The sequence below is a fragment of the Pogona vitticeps genome, chromosome 3 (genome assembly GCF_051106095.1).
Source record: "Pogona vitticeps strain Pit_001003342236 chromosome 3, PviZW2.1, whole genome shotgun sequence".
Lineage (NCBI taxonomy): Eukaryota > Metazoa > Chordata > Lepidosauria > Squamata > Agamidae > Pogona > Pogona vitticeps.
This window is the reverse complement of record NC_135785.1, coordinates 16,058,975-16,076,103: the sequence shown is the minus strand read 5'-3', so window position 1 is coordinate 16,076,103 and position 17,129 is coordinate 16,058,975. Positions and strand designations below refer to the sequence as shown.

The following is a 17,129-nucleotide window of genomic DNA, read 5'->3' as shown; positions in this document are numbered from 1 at the left end:
TCTGTCCCTAGTGCTGCTTGCCAGTGAAGACATGTTAGTGGAGAAAATCCAAATGATACCTACTTACCACCAGTGCAGTAGACTTCAAGCTTGGGGCTACATCTCCAAAAATACCCAGCCAGAACAGCCACTGGAATCTTGTGGTATCCCACCACCACCACCCCAGCCATGACAGCTAGGAAATGTGGTTACCCCAAAGTAACTTTTAGAAATTCTGATGATGGCCCAGAAATGTGGTCAGTTGCAATAAATCTCCTTGGCAATCATTTGCTCCTGGTGCCCAGTTCTGTCCCCTTCCTCTCCCCTTTGACATGGTCCCCATCTCACCATGATAAAATGGTAGGTCCAAGCCTGTCTCTCGGCTGTTTCCACTGGTAGCATGCAAGGGGCCTTCAATGATTGTGCGTTGTAGCTGGGATGTGTGTAAATGTTGTAAATAGAGAAGAAGCATCTTGTTTCTTTTGCATCATTATTGCCATGCATTCAGTGGTGAAACATGTTGACTGGACTCATGTTACTTAGTGTAGTGAGTTGCACTAGAGTAGACCCATTGGATCAGTGGGGATTTGGTGAGTCTGTTCCTCAGATACAGATAGATCTACTCTAGTTGCCACTTACCACCCTAAGCCACAAAATTTCAGTGTTAGAAAAAAGGAGCTGTGTAGCCCATGAGTAGTAATACTCCCATGTACAAAACCAACATTTGGGGTTGAATAATACTTTTTGGATCAGTTATACACAAAGTGAGTTTGCAAGAACTCCAGAATTCTTCATGAGGCAAATATAGTTATTTATTTAAGTGATATATCTCCTGCTTAGCGAACTGATACTCTGGGAGGGGTGTACAATAGAAATGGGAAATATATATATTTCCCATTTCTATTGTACACCCCTCCCAGAGTGAGATAGAGAGAGTATAAAACATAGAAAAAATAGCTATAAAATAAAGTATAGTATAAGTATACAATGTGTAGTATAAGCTTTACATAGCATAATGTTTCAGAGTGGGAAGAAAGCAAGTAGTAAAAAAGAGGGGGCAAATGGTGATGCCCATTGTTCTTGAATGTAGACTGCTAGCAAGATAAGATGGAGTTGACAGATTTGAGTATGAAACAAAGGCATTGTTTTTATGGATATCTCCTCTCTCTGTCAACAAAAAGCCTGATTGGAACCCTTGTAGATATGTTCAATAGCAATAAACTTTGTCATTTTACTGGAATTAAGAATTAGCATCTCTTCCTTAAGTGTTTGTTCTGGTGCAAAAGGCTGCAGGATCCTTCTCATAACTGTTACTGCAGTGTGACAATGGAACCAGTTTTTGGATAAGGCGGTGAGGGCTCCAACACCGGAGGTATTCAAGTGAAAGTTAGACAGCCATCTGTCAAATAGACTTTGATTTAGATTCCTTCCTTGAGCAGGGGGTTGGACTTGATGGCCTTATAGGCACCCTTCCAATTCCATTATTTTATGATTCTATGATAAGTAGCCTTAAAATGTCTCACTAATGATTAACAGTCATTTATTTATACAATGCTTTGGCTTTATTTTTATTTTTTTGCTTTGAATTGCTTGAAAACAACAGCTATTATATCATAAATCGACAAAGATTAAACAAAATACGATGTACACCCTAAAAATAGGAAACAATTAAATGTTTCCAGAGCAGAATGATGCTTCATAGTGCTGTACAGTATGCTCATTTTTCAGATCTTGAGCAAAAGGCATTAAGTGTGCATATTTGTTAATATGCCTGTGGTGATGAATAGGCTGCTTTACTTGCCAATGATTATAATTCTCTGTGGGTGCCTAAAAAATTATTTTAGTTTAGGAATGAAAGTAGGTGAAGGGTCAGATGGCAAAAGTAATCCTGAAATTCTAAAACTGCTCAAAGTCATCCTGTCCTCAGGCCTCTGTTATAATGGCTCTTAAATTCAAATTAGTTTTAATAACAGAAGGGAACAGGGTAGTGCACACAGAATTCATTATTGGCAGTTATTGTCTATTAGTCACTTGCTGTCTGCTTCATGACCTTTATCAGGTTTGATCAAATGTCAGCCTAAGGTTATCCAAAGAGTTCATAGTTGATTAGAAATATGAACCTCACAATCCCTGGTTCAAGTCCAAGGGAGTCTGCATCCAGTGTCTCCCAGTGGACTGTCTGGGCCACACAAAACTAAGGCACAAGCCATTGATTGCTACTATTATACAGTCCTCATGCACCAAGTGTTAAAAATATATTGCTGGCACTGATTATTCAAAAGGTTCCAAGATACAAACAAATAAATCATTGTGGTAGGTGTGCTTGAAAGATGGGCCATTAGCCATAAAACCCTGTTTCTCCGAAAATAAGACCTAACCTGATAATAAGTCCTAGTATGATTTTTCAGAATTCTCGTAATAGAAGCTCTACCCCAAAAGTAAGCCCCAGTTAAGTGAAACCCTGCCCTCCACCATTGTGCAACAACCAGAAGATGACATGACTATATTTGAATATAGATTGTTGTACATGAAAAAAATAAAGCATCCCCTGAAAATAAGCCCTAATGTGTTTTTTGGAGTAAAAATTAATATAAGACCCTGTCTTATTTTCGGGGAAACACGGTAACTAAATGGAAGCATTATGTATAGATGGTGTGCATATCATTTGGTAGGTCAGGAAGGCAAACAGCGGTGGATGGCTGCTGCCTATATGTCCTGCTCATGGGACTTGCGGAGGCATCAACTGCAGGGCTGGCCCAACTGTTGGGTAGGGTGAGGCAGCAGCCTCCGGCAGCAGGTGTGTGTGTGTGGGGGGAAGAGATGTTCCTCTCGAGCCTCTTGGTCATTCTTTTTCACTCAGAAGACAGAGTGATCCAAACAGACTGTCCCAAAATTCATTTGTTGTCCTCAGGTATGGTGGAGGATCATATCCCATTACCATTGCGGAAGTAAAATTTTGATTGCCAGTTCAATCAGCTTGTGTACATGGGATAGGATGGACACCATCTGGCCCTCTGAGTAGGCAGCTCTGATCTTGATGTACCTTTAGCCCAATTTAGCAGGGCATTTTTACAGTGATTCCTGGTGCCTCAGCATAGTTTGTGAGGTCCATGGACAACATTGTTGTTGTTGTTGTTTAGTCGTTTACTCATGTCCAACTCTTTGTGACTCCATGGACCAGAGCACGCCAGGCCCCCCATCTTCCACTGCCGGATTTGGGTCAAATTCATGTTGGTTGCTTCGATGACACTGTCCAACCATCTCATCCTCTGTCGTCCCCCTCTTCTCTTGCCGTCACACTTTCCCAACATCAGCGTTTTTTCCAGGGAGTCTTCTCTTCTCATGAGATGGCCAAAGTACTGGAGCCTCAGCTTCAGGATCTGTCCTTCCAGTGAGCACTCATGGTTGATTTCCTTTAGAATGGATAGGTTTGTTCTCCTTGCAGTCCAGGGGACTCTCAAGAGTTTCCTCCAGCACCACAATTCAAAAGCATCAATTCTTTGGCGATCAGCTTTCTATATGGTCCAGCTCTCACTTCCGAACATTAGGAAAGGGTTTCTGGCATAACACTGCTGCTGCATTATTTTTCTTGTCTGCAGTACAAGAAGTACAATGCCACAGTCAATTCAAGCAAGCCAAAACTGTGGTAGAATTAGGTTACTCAACATCTGCTGGATGATTGGCCTTTATCTAATTGCTACACCAGCTAGAGTAGCCCATTGAGTCAATATAATTTACTCAAGAATTCATTTTATTGTTCAGTAATTGACTTAGCAGATGTACTCTAGTTGGGCATCACATCCTAACATGTTGGTTTTCTTTTATCAGCTTGTCATATGTTGATACCAGTGCTGGACTTGGCTCCTTGGATTGTCCATTTTGATGGATGTTGTTGTTGTTGTTGTTGTTGTTGTTGTTGTTGTTGTTGATGATGATGATGATGATGATGATGATGATGATGATGATGATGATAATCCATCAAATCAGTTCTGACTCATCATGACCAATTTTGGGGTTTTCCAGGTACTCAGAAGTGGTTTAACATTCCCTTCTTATGCGGGCATCCTAAGACTGTGCAGCTTACCCAAGGCTATGCAGGCTGGCTCTATTCACAGGAAGGCACAGTGGGGAAACAAACTCCCAAACTCTGGCTCTGCAGCCAGATACTTTGGGTCCTTATGGAGAGAAAGGCAGGGTAACAATATTTAAAATAAAATAAAATAAATGAATTGGTGAATGAACCCTTGAGCTGGTAACTGCTATCCCAATATTCTGAGATGAGGATTGTCACGAGGAGGGAAAGTAGTGGAGTTTTTTTGCTTCCCATTATGATCCATTTGTCTGTCTTCTTCCCATATAACCAGAGTACAGAAGCCCAAGCTTGTTTTATGAAGAGACATAAAATTAGCTTTCTACACTCATATGTGTTCCAGATTTGAAGATTAAGAAAATTCCAAAATCCAGCACACAACATGAACTAGAGAAGCCACAGGGTGAAATCCAATTGTTAGTTCCAACTGGAGGAGACCTATTGAGACAGTGGATGATTTAGCAAGGTTCATTCATCCAGTGGGTCTCCTCTAAGTGGAAATAACAGCAGGATATAATCCTTAACATGTGTGTTTCCTTATTTATTGGCCAAAATCCTCTTGCCATTTTGTGTTGGTGTGATGTCAGCAGAGCAACTTTAGGCAGTGAATTCTTGAAGGCTTTCACGACCCGGGATCCGATGGTTGTTCTAGGTTTTTCAGGCTGTTTGGCTGTGTTACGAAGGGATCTACAACCATTTAGGCAGTGAATTGCTGCAAGCTAAGAAGCTAGTGGTAACATTGCCTGTTGAGTGCCAAGTCTATTTAGTTTTCTTCCATTAAATTAATTTGACAAATTTCTATCCCAAACTTCAGATAAGCTTTCCAAGAAGTCCATAAAATGTAGAAACAACAATGAAAGCAAGGAGCATTGAAGGGTGGATGGAGTAACAAAACCCATTTTAATGGAGTATATATAGATAGTTATAAAACCAGCAATTTTTTGTTTGGCCATCCTTGACCGGGGGGGGGGGCTTTAAACCAACATGTCTAAAATATGGCAAGACTTCAGTGTAAAATCACCACCTGTTCCTGTTTCATATTAGATTGATAACCAGTGTATAAAGTTTAAGTCCTCTTCTGTAACCTTCCAAAACCCACAAGATCTCTTTCTCTTTGTGTTTCCACCTGCTTTCCCCTACAACTTCAGCTGATTCTGTGTACCTAATGAACTGCTTACTCCTGGAAATTTACAGCAGCCTCATGTGCCATTAACATTTTGAGCTAGCCCTACATGAATGATGGGCTACTTTAAATGACTGGGGAAAGCAGTATAACCTTGTCACTGCCAAGAGTCATCAGATGGAGGGTTTTGGCTGCTTTGGATAGAGGAGAAGCGTCTTCCGTCCATTAAAGAAAGCAAAATGTCTAATTGGGCAGTTAATCAGTATTATCAGGGGCTTTTTGCTTCCCAATAAACAAAACGTTGGGCCAACTTAACAAGTGTCAAAATGGATGCTGCTTTCTGTGGCTAAGCATCTCTCAGTGATTAGGTTGCTGATTGTTGACAGCACCCAACAAAATATGGAGGTTTCCAGAAGAAGAAGAAAAATGTGCTTCATTGCTTCCAAGTAGCTTGATCTTCCAACATCCACGTGTTAATTGCCCTTGCAGTTCGAGACAGCAAAAATAATGACATTTTGGTACATGAGGCAAACAGAATGCAAAACAAAACAGACCTCCAGGTAGTAGCTTCCCTCTGACTTCCAAAGGTGAGGAATATGGATATTGACTTGATATTGTCTTGGATATTGACCAGAGTATACAAATGAATTGCTGGATAGCTCAGTGGTTTAGGTATCTGGCTGTGGAGACAGCGTTTGGTAGTTTGGTTCCCCACTTTGCCTTCTTGTCAGAGGCTGAACTTCATGATCCGTAAGGTCTCTTCAAGCTATGATTATTTTTGTGATTAACTGGTACATAGGAGATTGCATGGTCCTTCAGATATCCTAGTTTAAAGTTGTTTATGCCATTAAAATTAGCACTACAATGTATTGGGCACAGAAACATATAGCTAGCAAAAGATATATTGGATAGATATGTTATGTAGAGCGAGCTGCAAATTTCGACTACTATGTTTTCCAACCAGCTGGAGTGCCGTCTCATCAATGGCTGTGGCCATGTCAGTTTTCTTCAGCTTGAGAATGTATACAAAGAAGTTTCTGTTGCTAATGATGGACCGTACTTCCATTGGAAGTGTAATTCTCATGAATGGATCGGGTGTTTTACAGAAGTGAAAGGGGAAAGAAATCACTTATTCTTTCTTTGATTACAGTTTCAACTTCAGGTTCTGTATGTAAAAGACACGAGCACCTTTTACATTATGTACATGATTCAGAAGCATAGTAAAGAAGAGTGTGAATCACTGAGGTTTGCCATTCAAACCAGCCCCCTCTGAATGAGGGGTGCCTCCATAGAGTTAAAGATGGTTGCTAGGGAAACATATGAGGTCCTTATTCACTTTAACCATTACCAAAGACCTGTTTTCTTGCATTTGCTGTGATTGAGCTTAGAGGGACATAGATTTGAAGGGAAAGGTTGGGATCAAAGAACTTGTATTAAGGCAGTCTGTTGGCATAATGAGAGTTATTTCTTTCTTTCATGTACCTTTCCTTCTTTAATGTAATTCAGTCCTAAAACACGTTGAATAGCCTTTTCTAGGGGCTATTGGATAAGCAGCAAACTCTGCTGGACTTATCCAGTATTTTTGTTTGAAAGCAGAATGTAAAAAGTAACAAATAATGATGCAGGGATCATGTATATTTAGGCTAGCCAAGTCTGCCATCTGTCTGTGCTAACTTTATATTATGTAGGCCATGCAGTAATGGTCAGCTCCGTTTAACAGTGGCTAGCTCCTGTTGTACTCCTTCCATTTGTTTTTGAAATGCAACGTCTATCCGGTTGGGTTACTGCAGATAATTATCAGCAAAGTGTAATTTCTGTCGAAGTAGGGCTCTTCAGCTGTTTTTGTCCTGTAGTTTGTTACATTTTATGAATGAAAAATTAGACCAAAGAGTACCAGCTAAATTTAAGCCAACATTAAATTATACCCCCCCCCCTTTAAAAAGATACGTCTGAATGTTCCTTGCATATTTCTCACTTATAGCAACAAGGCTTGACTATAGTTCTTTTTGTACTATTTGAGTATGAGTAGGGAAATGAATTAACTTACAGAATAAGGTAGCTTTTAAAACTACTGCTTCTTTTCCACATATAGGATCCGGATTCAGGCTGTCAATGAGATTGGAGCGGGACCTTTTAGCCACTACATTAAGGCAAAGACAAGGCCATTGCCACCCTTACCTCCTCGGTTAGAGTGTACTGCAGCAGGTCCTCAAAGTCTGAAGCTGAAATGGGGGGAGAGCAGTTCCAAACAGCATGCCGCTGATGACATGGTGTACATCTTGCAGATAGAGGACAAAAATAAGAGGTAAGAGAGAATACATCACTGTTGCTGTCGTTTATCTGAAATACATCTTTCTGTGAGTCAGAAAAGAGGTGCTTAACTAATGTCTGCATCAAGGGGTCTATGACTCCATGGATTAGATGATTTGTATACAGTTTAATAGCTTCATCCTTTCCACTGGCACTTTGTTACTAGAGAGCCCTGCATTATTGATACAGAAACAGAGTTGATATTGAGTTTATATAAACAAACCAACAAAGAGTTTATATTAAGTCAAACCTTCTAGCCTTGTTTTATTAACATTCATTGGAAGCCAATTAAACCCTCCGGATTTTCATACAGGGCTTTTTCCAGATCTACCTGGAGATGCCATCAACTAAATTTGTGACCTTCTACACACAAAACATGTGCTTTGCACTGAACTTTCTGGTCTTTCCAAAGTTGGTGCAAGATTGTGAAGTCCTTTTTCTCTGTTTGTCCAAAAAGGTGGCTCTGAAAGCACTAAGGGGGTCATTTTTAATTCTTAACTGCAGAGTTACAGTGGGGTCTCGACTTACGAACGGCTCGACATACGAACGTTTCGACTTACGAACCGCTCTCATAGGAATATATGGACTCAACTTGCGAACTTAGATTCGAGTTACAAACTCTTTTTCCCCCTTTTTTTTAAAGCTAAGTCATCTTAGGTTAAAAGGAAAAAAGAAAAAATATCCCCCTCTAGTGGCAGAAGGCGGAATAGCAGCTTCCCATTAGTTTCTATGGACGAAAAGAGCAGATACGGATTAAATGGTTTTCAATGCATTCCTATGGGAAATGCAGATTCGACGTAAGAACTTTTCGACCTGAGAACTGCCTTCCAATACAGATTAAGTTCGTAAGCCGAGACCCCACTGTATTTGAGAAGAGAAGGATGGAGGACGGGGAAGCTGAGGGCTTGGTCTAATAATACAGTGGTTCCAAAATGCGTGGCCATCTGAATGTTTTAGATTTCAAACATAAAGGACAACTATTTCTCACCCAGCCCACAAAATATAATAATGTAAAGATGTCAACACTCCTAAGAAGCCACTGGCAATGGTGCAGCTAAAAAATATTGTAAATAAATAAATAAATAAATAAATAAATAAATAAATAAATAAGAACCCAAGATGGTGGTAATGGACAAAATGTAAACTACACAATATAACCATAAATAAGATGAAATTACAAACAATTATAAAGGGAAGATATCCTGTAATGCCTCCCTGAAAAGCAATGTTTCTGTATGCTTTCTGAATATTAGGAGGGAAGGGGCCTGGCACACCTCTACTGGTAAAGCATTCTACAATGAGATGACCACCAGAAAAATGGCCAAGATCCTAGTCATAGACTTTCTGGTCTCCCTCGAGGTGGCCACCTGCAACATCAGAGCCTGAGAGGTGTTAGTGGCACCGGTAGTTGAACTCCGCGCAAGGTGCTCCACTTGCTTCTGAAGACAATATGGTGCCAGTTTTAAATAAATAAATGCAACAGTCATAGAGATACCAGAGAAGAACCTTCAGCAGTATGTTATGGGAAAAGAAAAAGGTTGAGGCCTTGATGAGAGAAGAAGGTGCTGAATGGGCAGAAGCGCGTAGCCATTTATATCTGATAACAAGGTTGGTCTTAGAAGTAGACATAATGGTTTTGCAGCCATTTTGAAGCCATAATGGCTTCTTGCCCTTGACAACCTGTTGTTTTCTTTCTAAAGAAACACTAGAAGGCATCCAGTTACTGTCAATCCCCGCTGGAAAATCGTGACTAATAAAACACATGCTTAGTTGCAAAGCCATGCCTGACCATTTTACGTTCCTTGCAGCAACGTGTAATTGAACAGAATTAAATTATATTTCTGCCTGGCAAGTTGTCTTGTCCCTACTTTAAACTGCTTTTTTTAAAAAAAAAAATTAAAAAATGGTAAGAGACAAGAAATATGACTGAAAGCTTCAGAGCAAATACAGAGCATTCATCTTTCTCTTTAAAGCAGGAGTGGACAACTCTGGAAAGTCTAGGGTCAGCTGTCCGCTCCTCCTCCAGACCCTCCATAGGCTTTCTTGCAAAATTGGAAGTCAATGGGGCTAGTGTTGTAAAACCACTCTAAAAACCTTTCACTCTGGTATCAAAACTAGTCCGTACAGCATTAAATAAAAATGTGAAGAAATAATGCTTCATTTGAGAACAGACTTTTAGGAGGCTTTGGTAGGAACAATTTCTACCTTTAGTAGGAGTGGGAGGGGGGAAATTCTCTTGGGGTCTCATGGGCCTACAAATCACATGATCCTCTCCCTTTCTTTGTGGCCTTGTCCACCTAGTCCTCTGTCGAGTTGTGGTCTGTCTTGTCTTGTCTTTCATAATTTTCACTTACAGCAATTGTGGGAAAAGATCGTGTGGGAAGGGAAATTATGGAACTATTACCTGCGATTGCTCCTTGTGGACATCTCTATTTCTAACCAACTCCCTGATTCTGTTAGGTATTTATTGTAATAATAAATATAGTAATATTGTCCCTTTTGTTATTGGTCGCCATTAGCCTATACTGTCAACAGTGACTGGCAGAAATTATCCAGGTTTTGTATTCCTCTTACTAAAATGCCTATTACAGTTCCTGGTGACCTTCTATAAGCAAAGCATATAGCTTTGATTCCTTCTTATGTAGATTTGTGGAGCGGGGTGACTCTTAGTAGACCATTGAGTGGGCTTTTAAATCTTACTTCTCTCTGACAGCAACAGGGCTCAGCAGAAGGGCTTCCACAAGTGGATGTTTCGTTGATAGCAGAGCCTGCATTTGGGAACTTTCATTAACAAGGAAGCTTCAGAGGGTGGGCATACAGCAAATTTCTATCTGTTCTCAGTTTATTATACTCTCTCTAGGAAACCTATAATTGCATCTCTTGCTTCAGCTTTGTGTTGGTCTCGCTGGAAACAAGAGATCTGTCTCTTTGAAGCAGAAGGACACTGAGAAATTTTTCTCGTTGCCAAGTTTTGAATTTTCTGATAAAGTTCCTTTTGCTATGCAGTAGAAGTACAGAGACTCACAGGGAAGAATAGCTACAAGTTCCCCAGAGTCCACACCTTTCTCATTAATGGGCAATTAAGGTCTCAGTAACTCACTCTGAGAGAAGAAAGCAGAAAAGAAATTGGTTAACTTATAGTTGCTTGAAAATGTTATGCTGTGTATGCTTACCTGTGTATGCTGTGTTCTTTACTGCACTCATACTCAGCAACCAGGTGAACCGGTCAACAGCAAATAAACAACTTTCACCAACCCAGGAAAAAGGGGGAAAGAGCACTCAACAGATGGGCAAGGCTCTCTTTAAATTCAAAGGCTGGAAGGAACAATCGGTTAGTCCTGGATAGATAGATATGCAGTTACCTCTGCCCAGAAATGTCTCTTCTCAGTCACACAGACCACAGTCTGCAGGCAAGGTTGCAAACAAAACTCCCACATTTCTTTGGAGCTTGCATGATTTCTTCCATGTAAGCCTAGTGCTGAAAATAGGACAGACGTTTTCTAGAGCATAAAAGGTTTATTTTTTTAAAAAAAGCAGAGGTCAAACAATTTAATCTTGATCTGTGGGGCTTCAATTTTTTATAACAGTTATTAGCCTTCATGTAAGTTTGACTTTTCTTGGAAGCTCACTGGCATTCCCAAGACCCCATCCTTAAGTGGTGCAGTTTAATTAGCTTGTTAATTATGGATTGCTCTGCCAGTTATTTCAAAGGTTCCTTGACTACATGGGAATAAAGTTAATGTGCACGACCTTTCACTCGCTGACTCACGGAAGTTTAAGATGCAAAGAAAGCCTGTGTGTAATTCATAGGTCAGCAGCAGCCCATTACCTGAGATTTCAGGGCCAAAACCTGAAATGAGGAAATGGACTCCTCCTGTCATAGGGGTGGACCCCTTTGATGTCACAAGCAGGACAGGACAGAGTTGGGAGAGGGCCAGAACTACTTCTGGAAATAGACACACACCAGTCCACTCCTTGCCTTTCTCTAAACTACATGATGGGCACGTGGATGAACCAATGAGCTTTTCCCTAGGCCTTTCTCTTCAGTTCTGGCTTTTTGATATGCTGACATGGTACACACAATAGAGAGGCAGGCATCTTCATGGAGAGCCACTGAGCCCTGGGACCAGTTCAGGTGTAGCTGGAGATGCAAGTCTACTTTTCTATACAGCTTGGAAAGCTAGACACTTCACATATGAAATTTTAGCCCCAAACTTGCCAGAAAAATGTTATCGTTAAATAGTTGAATCACAATCAAAAGAGTTTAATTACAAAGGTTCCCTTGTGATGCTGGAGAGATGTGAAAGTTGGATACTACCTAGTAATGTCCTGGGCTTGGTGGTGTTCAGCATCTTTAGAAATGTCTTTGATGAGAGTGTGGAGGGGATGCTTATCAAATTGGCAGATGACACTAAACTTAGAGGGAGAGATGATACTCCAGAAGACAGAATCAAAGTTCAAAATGACCTAAATAAATTGGAGAACTGAGCCAAAACAAAGAAAATGCATTTAAACAGAGGGAAATTGTAAAATTCTTCATTTAGGCAGGAAAAAGCAAATGCACAAATATAAGATGATAGCTGGCTTGGCAGCTGTACATTTGAAAAGGATTTGGGGTCTTAATAAAACTCAGGCTTAACAGTGTGATGAGGCAGCAAAAAACCCAAATCCAATATTCCATTGCATCATCACAACTAAAAGGTCTGGATCAGGGGAAGTAATAATACCACTCTGTTCTGCTTTTGTCGCCTCCATGGAATACTGTGTCCAGTTCCATGTACTACAGTTTAAGAAGGATATTTACAAGCTGAAATACGTCCAAAAGAGGTTGTCCAGGATTGTTAAAACGTCTAGAAACCAAGTCCTCTGAAGAACTCCTGAGGGAGCTAGGTGTGGTTAGCCTGAAGAATGGCAAATATTAGATCAGCTGTCACTTGAAAGCGTGAGGAAGTTTGTTTTCTATGGCTCCAGAGAGCAGGACCCAAAGTAACGGGTTCAAATTATGAAAAGGGACACGCCTCCTAAATGCTCGAAGAAGGTCTTGACAGTAAGAGCAGCTTGACTGTAGAATGGACTGCCTTGGAAGGCAGTGGACTCTCCCTCATAGTTTTTAAACAGAGATTGGGGGGCCAGTTTTTAGGGGTGCTTTAGATATGGATTTCCTACTTTGTCAGGCAGTTGGAATTTATGAATCTTGGGGTCATTTCCAGCTCTTCAGTTCTGTGGTTCTGTGATACTGTTCTCTGGAACGCCTCGTGTGCCCTTTTGATTTTAAACAAACCAATAACTAGCATTTTGATCTGGCTGATCTTTATGGTTTTGCAGATATTGGAAGATTTTCATTCTTCTTTTTAAAAAAAATGAAATAACTTGTTTTACTATTTGTTGCTTCAGTGTATCATATATTTTAAATATGCATGTTTTGTCAGAAGTCTTCAGGCACTGAGTTAGAGCATATTCTGTCACACTAAATTGTAAATAAACACAAGTTTCCATTCCCTTTAATCTAAATTATATACTACTTAACCTCTTCACCACTTACACAAAATCCTTTTTTTCCCTGTAATGTGTTTAAGAAATCTACTGTGGTTTATATCTGGTGTCTCTGGAATAATATTTTAAAAGGAAAATGTTTTCCCAAGCATTTAAAATACAGGCAAATGTGTCTTACATGCGTTCCTTTGCACTATTTTACTATAGTACTGCTTTTACCAGTAATAAATATTAGTATGAATTAATTTTAACGTTGCTGCCTGCAATTACATGTATTTCAACAATATCACTCTGAACTGAACACTCTGAAATCCCGTTGATTTCAAAATAGGAGTAAATCTCTTGAGTCTCTGATGTTATCTATTTTGATACCAAAAAATGGCCTTAAAAACACAGAACATAACGTTATTTGGTTTTTTTATGCATAGTTTCTTTTCACAGTAGTATTTGTATTTAGACATTGCAGTGCCCTTAAACTTTGGTTTAACACAGATTAAATGTTAGTACTGTTCTCATTTCCAGTATAGTGGTGCCTCGCTAGACAATGATAATCTGTTCCACTGAAATTGCTGTTTAGCGAAATCATTGTCTAGCGAAAAGCATTTTCCTATTGGAATACATTGAAACCTGTTTAATGCATTCCAACGGGGAAGAATCGTTGTTGTCTGGCGAAGATCGGCCATAGGAAAGCCGCTTTGCGAACCGCCGATCAGCTGTTTAAATACCTGTCTTGCGAAGCTTAGGTCCCGAAAACACCCGTTTTGCGAGCGCAGAGGGAGCTGTCAAAATCGTTGTCTAGCAAAAATCGGTTAGTGAAGTAGGGACCAAACATTGTCCAGCAAAATTCCCCCATAGGAATCACTGTTTTGCGAATCGCTATAGCGATCGTAGAAAGTCAATGTCTAGCGAAAAAACCGTCATGCGGGGTGACTGTCTAGCGAGCTACCACTGTACTGGAAGTAGTCCTTAGGTTGCTCAGAAATGTTATTGCTTACCTAAGAGTAATATAAGATTAAAAGATTGCTGTTCCATTGAAAGAGCAGACATAAGTAAAAGGAGTCTGCCACCTTGGTTCTCTTAAGTATGATGATTTTCATAAGAAACGCTATATGGACAGATGGGCAATATCTTTTTTCTGATTTTGGTGGGTCAGTTTCAGTTCATGCGGCTTGAGAACATGAACAAGAGCCTTGCAGCTATTTTGCCATCAATGTACCCTCTTGAACCTTGTGCACCTTGGCTTCTAAGGATTAGCCAATGGTGGGGGGATTGTAGAATATCTGCACAGAGAGGGATGCGAGTGATCTTTCAAAGGCAGTTGCAACTGCTCCTGGAAGAGCCCTCCCTTGGTTGCAGATACTCCCTTTTGAGGCCAAATGCTTGAAAGGGATGGTGCAGAGTCTCCTGGTGGCCACAGATTTAGACACATTTCACTTTGGACTCACACCTGATTTCGGAACAGGAACATCTTTGATTGCCCTGATGGATGAGAAAAAAAAAGGATAGTGGAAAGCTGTTACTTCTCCTTGATCTCGTAGCTTTTTATACCTCTCGTCATGATGTCCTCCTGGACTGGCTTCACGAGAGTGGGACAGAGGGCACTGTCACAGTGGGCATTCCACTCCTAGCTGCCAGACTTGTTCCAGAGATGGGTATTGGGAGACGTTTCTGTGACCCTTGGGATGTCCCAGGACATAAACTTGTCCCTAGTGGGTTTTTTTGGAAAATAATTTTATGGAATTACTGCAAATACGTAGTCTTTGGGGTTAATTGTCATCAGTATGTGGATAAACCCAACTGTCATTCTTTGTTACATCTGAGTCAGATTTGGTTATTTGCAATGTGTCCTGTGGCCTAGACACAGCAGGGGGCTGGATGAGGGCTAAGCAACTGAAGCTGAATCCTGGAAAGACAGAAATTTTGTAGGTAGGTGGTTCCTGGGTCTGGGAGTTAGGTAACCTACCTGTCCTTGATGAGCTTGTATTTAATATATATAGCATGCTTCCTGGTGGTGCCTTGGAACTGTCTCTATTGCTGGATTCCCAAGTGGCTTCAGTGACTAAGAGCACATATTACCAGACTCAGCTGGAATGGCAGCTAAAACCATTATTAGACAGAGATAGTCTGGCCATAGTGACTCACACATCGGCAACCTCATAAGGGGACTACAGTGTTGCCTCGCTTGATGACATTAATCAGTTCCAGCAAAATCGCTGTAGAATGAAATCGTCGTCAAGCGAAAGTAAAAAGCTCATTGAAACGCATTGAAAACTGCTCAATGCGTTCCAATGGGCGAAATACCTCAGCGTCCAGTGAAGATAGGGCGGCCATTTTCTGGTGCCTGTAATGCGAGGAATCCATCCTAAGCACAGCTGGAAGCCATTTTGAAACCCAGCTATCAGCTATTTTCTGATTGTCGTAAAGCAAAACATCGGTTCCCGAAGCAGGGAACCGATCATCGTGAAATGAAAAAACCCCATTCAATCATCATTTTGCGATCGCAATAGTGATCACAAAAAACACATCATGAAGTGATTTCATCGTTAAACAGGGTAATCGTTAAGCGGGGCACCACTGTATTATAATTATTCGTGGTTATCTACACTGCATAGGCAGCCACTTTGCTGACTTGTTGCATATCTTCCTCCATAATCACTGTATACATCAGCTTTGATCCATCATCACTCTGGGCTCACTGGAACACCAGGGAGTTCATAAAGAACACATTCAGGAGCAGTGGTTTACAAGTCAGGAGCAACTGTGTCTATCACTCATACCATTTCCCTACGATGGCATCATTCCAGCCCACAGAAACATGTTAATGATGAGTCCAGCTTTGTTTAACAGTCTCATTTCTTCTTTATTTCATAAACTGGACAGCTAAGCATCAACAGAGCATGTAATAAGGTGGATCTGCATCTTTGAGACTTAAGAGTTGAAACACATCCAGTACAATCAAATAAGAGGAGGTTGTGGATCACTTCACAATTCATGGGGTTAGAAATCTATTGCCAGTGTACAAAACAGCTATAGTCATAGAATACAGTTTTAAGGACCCAGCAATTGTTAGGTCCCCAACAGTCAGGTTCTATATTCTTGAAGGAGGGATTATAATGATGAATGCTTTCATGGAATACTTTTTTAAAATTTTCTTCCTTTTTACCAGGATTTCTGGGCTGCCTTTCAGAGGAAAGCCAACCTAACATAATTTGTTAGCATAGTTAAAAACATAAGATGCAATCAAAGTAATCTCTTTACAATTACAAAATGAACATGTTAATCTAAAAACTCTTTAAAGTCAAACCTAACAAATGAAACACAACACGTAATTAGATAGCAACACCAACAGTTTAAAATCAACCTTTCCCTAACCTGAGGTCTGCCCAGATATGTTGTGTTTTAATTCCCCGTCATTTTCTATCAACCTGGCCGTGCTCACTCTAGGGTACTATAGTTCAACAACTTCACAGGATGTGAGCTTGAGAAAGGCTGGTTTAAATAATTAAATACCCAGCCCAATAAGTAAAAGCATGAATGGAAAAGCTTATATTTCACCCTTATCAAATAGTGGTGTCACATGCATTCCCCATGCTAGGCGGGGTATTAAAATCTATATTAAAATTCTAGTAGAAGCGTAGCTGTCTTAGGAATTACTAATTACAGGGATTTTACTGTATAGCAAAACCAAGGTTTGCAAGTTTGGGGTAATAAATAGACCCTTTGAAGAAAATGCTGTTTTATTTTGAAATAGAACCCCTATGGGTCTCTCCAGTTTACCCATTTTAACTATGTTTTTGGGCGGCCTTAAAAATTAATAGTTACATATTACATTTATATCCTCCTCTTCCTCTTGGGGGCTGAAAGCAACATACATTTGTCTCATCCTCCTCTTTTATTCATTAGAAAAAGTCTGTGAGATAGATGAGGCTGAGGGAGAGAGAGCATAACTAGCCCAAGGCCACCTAGTGAGTTTCATGGATCAGTGAGGACATGAGCAGCTACCTATGAGTCAAACACTCTCAACTACTATGCCCCACTGCACGGCCCAGGTAGTGTTCCAAGCAGACTGGAACAAAACTACATAATGAAAATGCCTTTAGCACCCCCTAAATGCCAAATTTGTAATAATCAAGT

General features: G+C 40.4%; 1 protein-coding gene across 1 annotated transcript in view; it reads left to right on the top strand.

The window, feature by feature from the left end:
* Window positions 1-17,129, top strand: part of FNDC3B (fibronectin type III domain containing 3B) — a 351,384-nt gene that overhangs the window by 296,327 nt on the left and 37,928 nt on the right. The window contains exon 23 of the mRNA XM_020793802.3: window positions 7,285-7,497. Coding sequence (XP_020649461.3) covers window positions 7,285-7,497 — 213 coding nt within the window. The remainder of the gene's footprint in view (window positions 1-7,284; window positions 7,498-17,129) is intronic.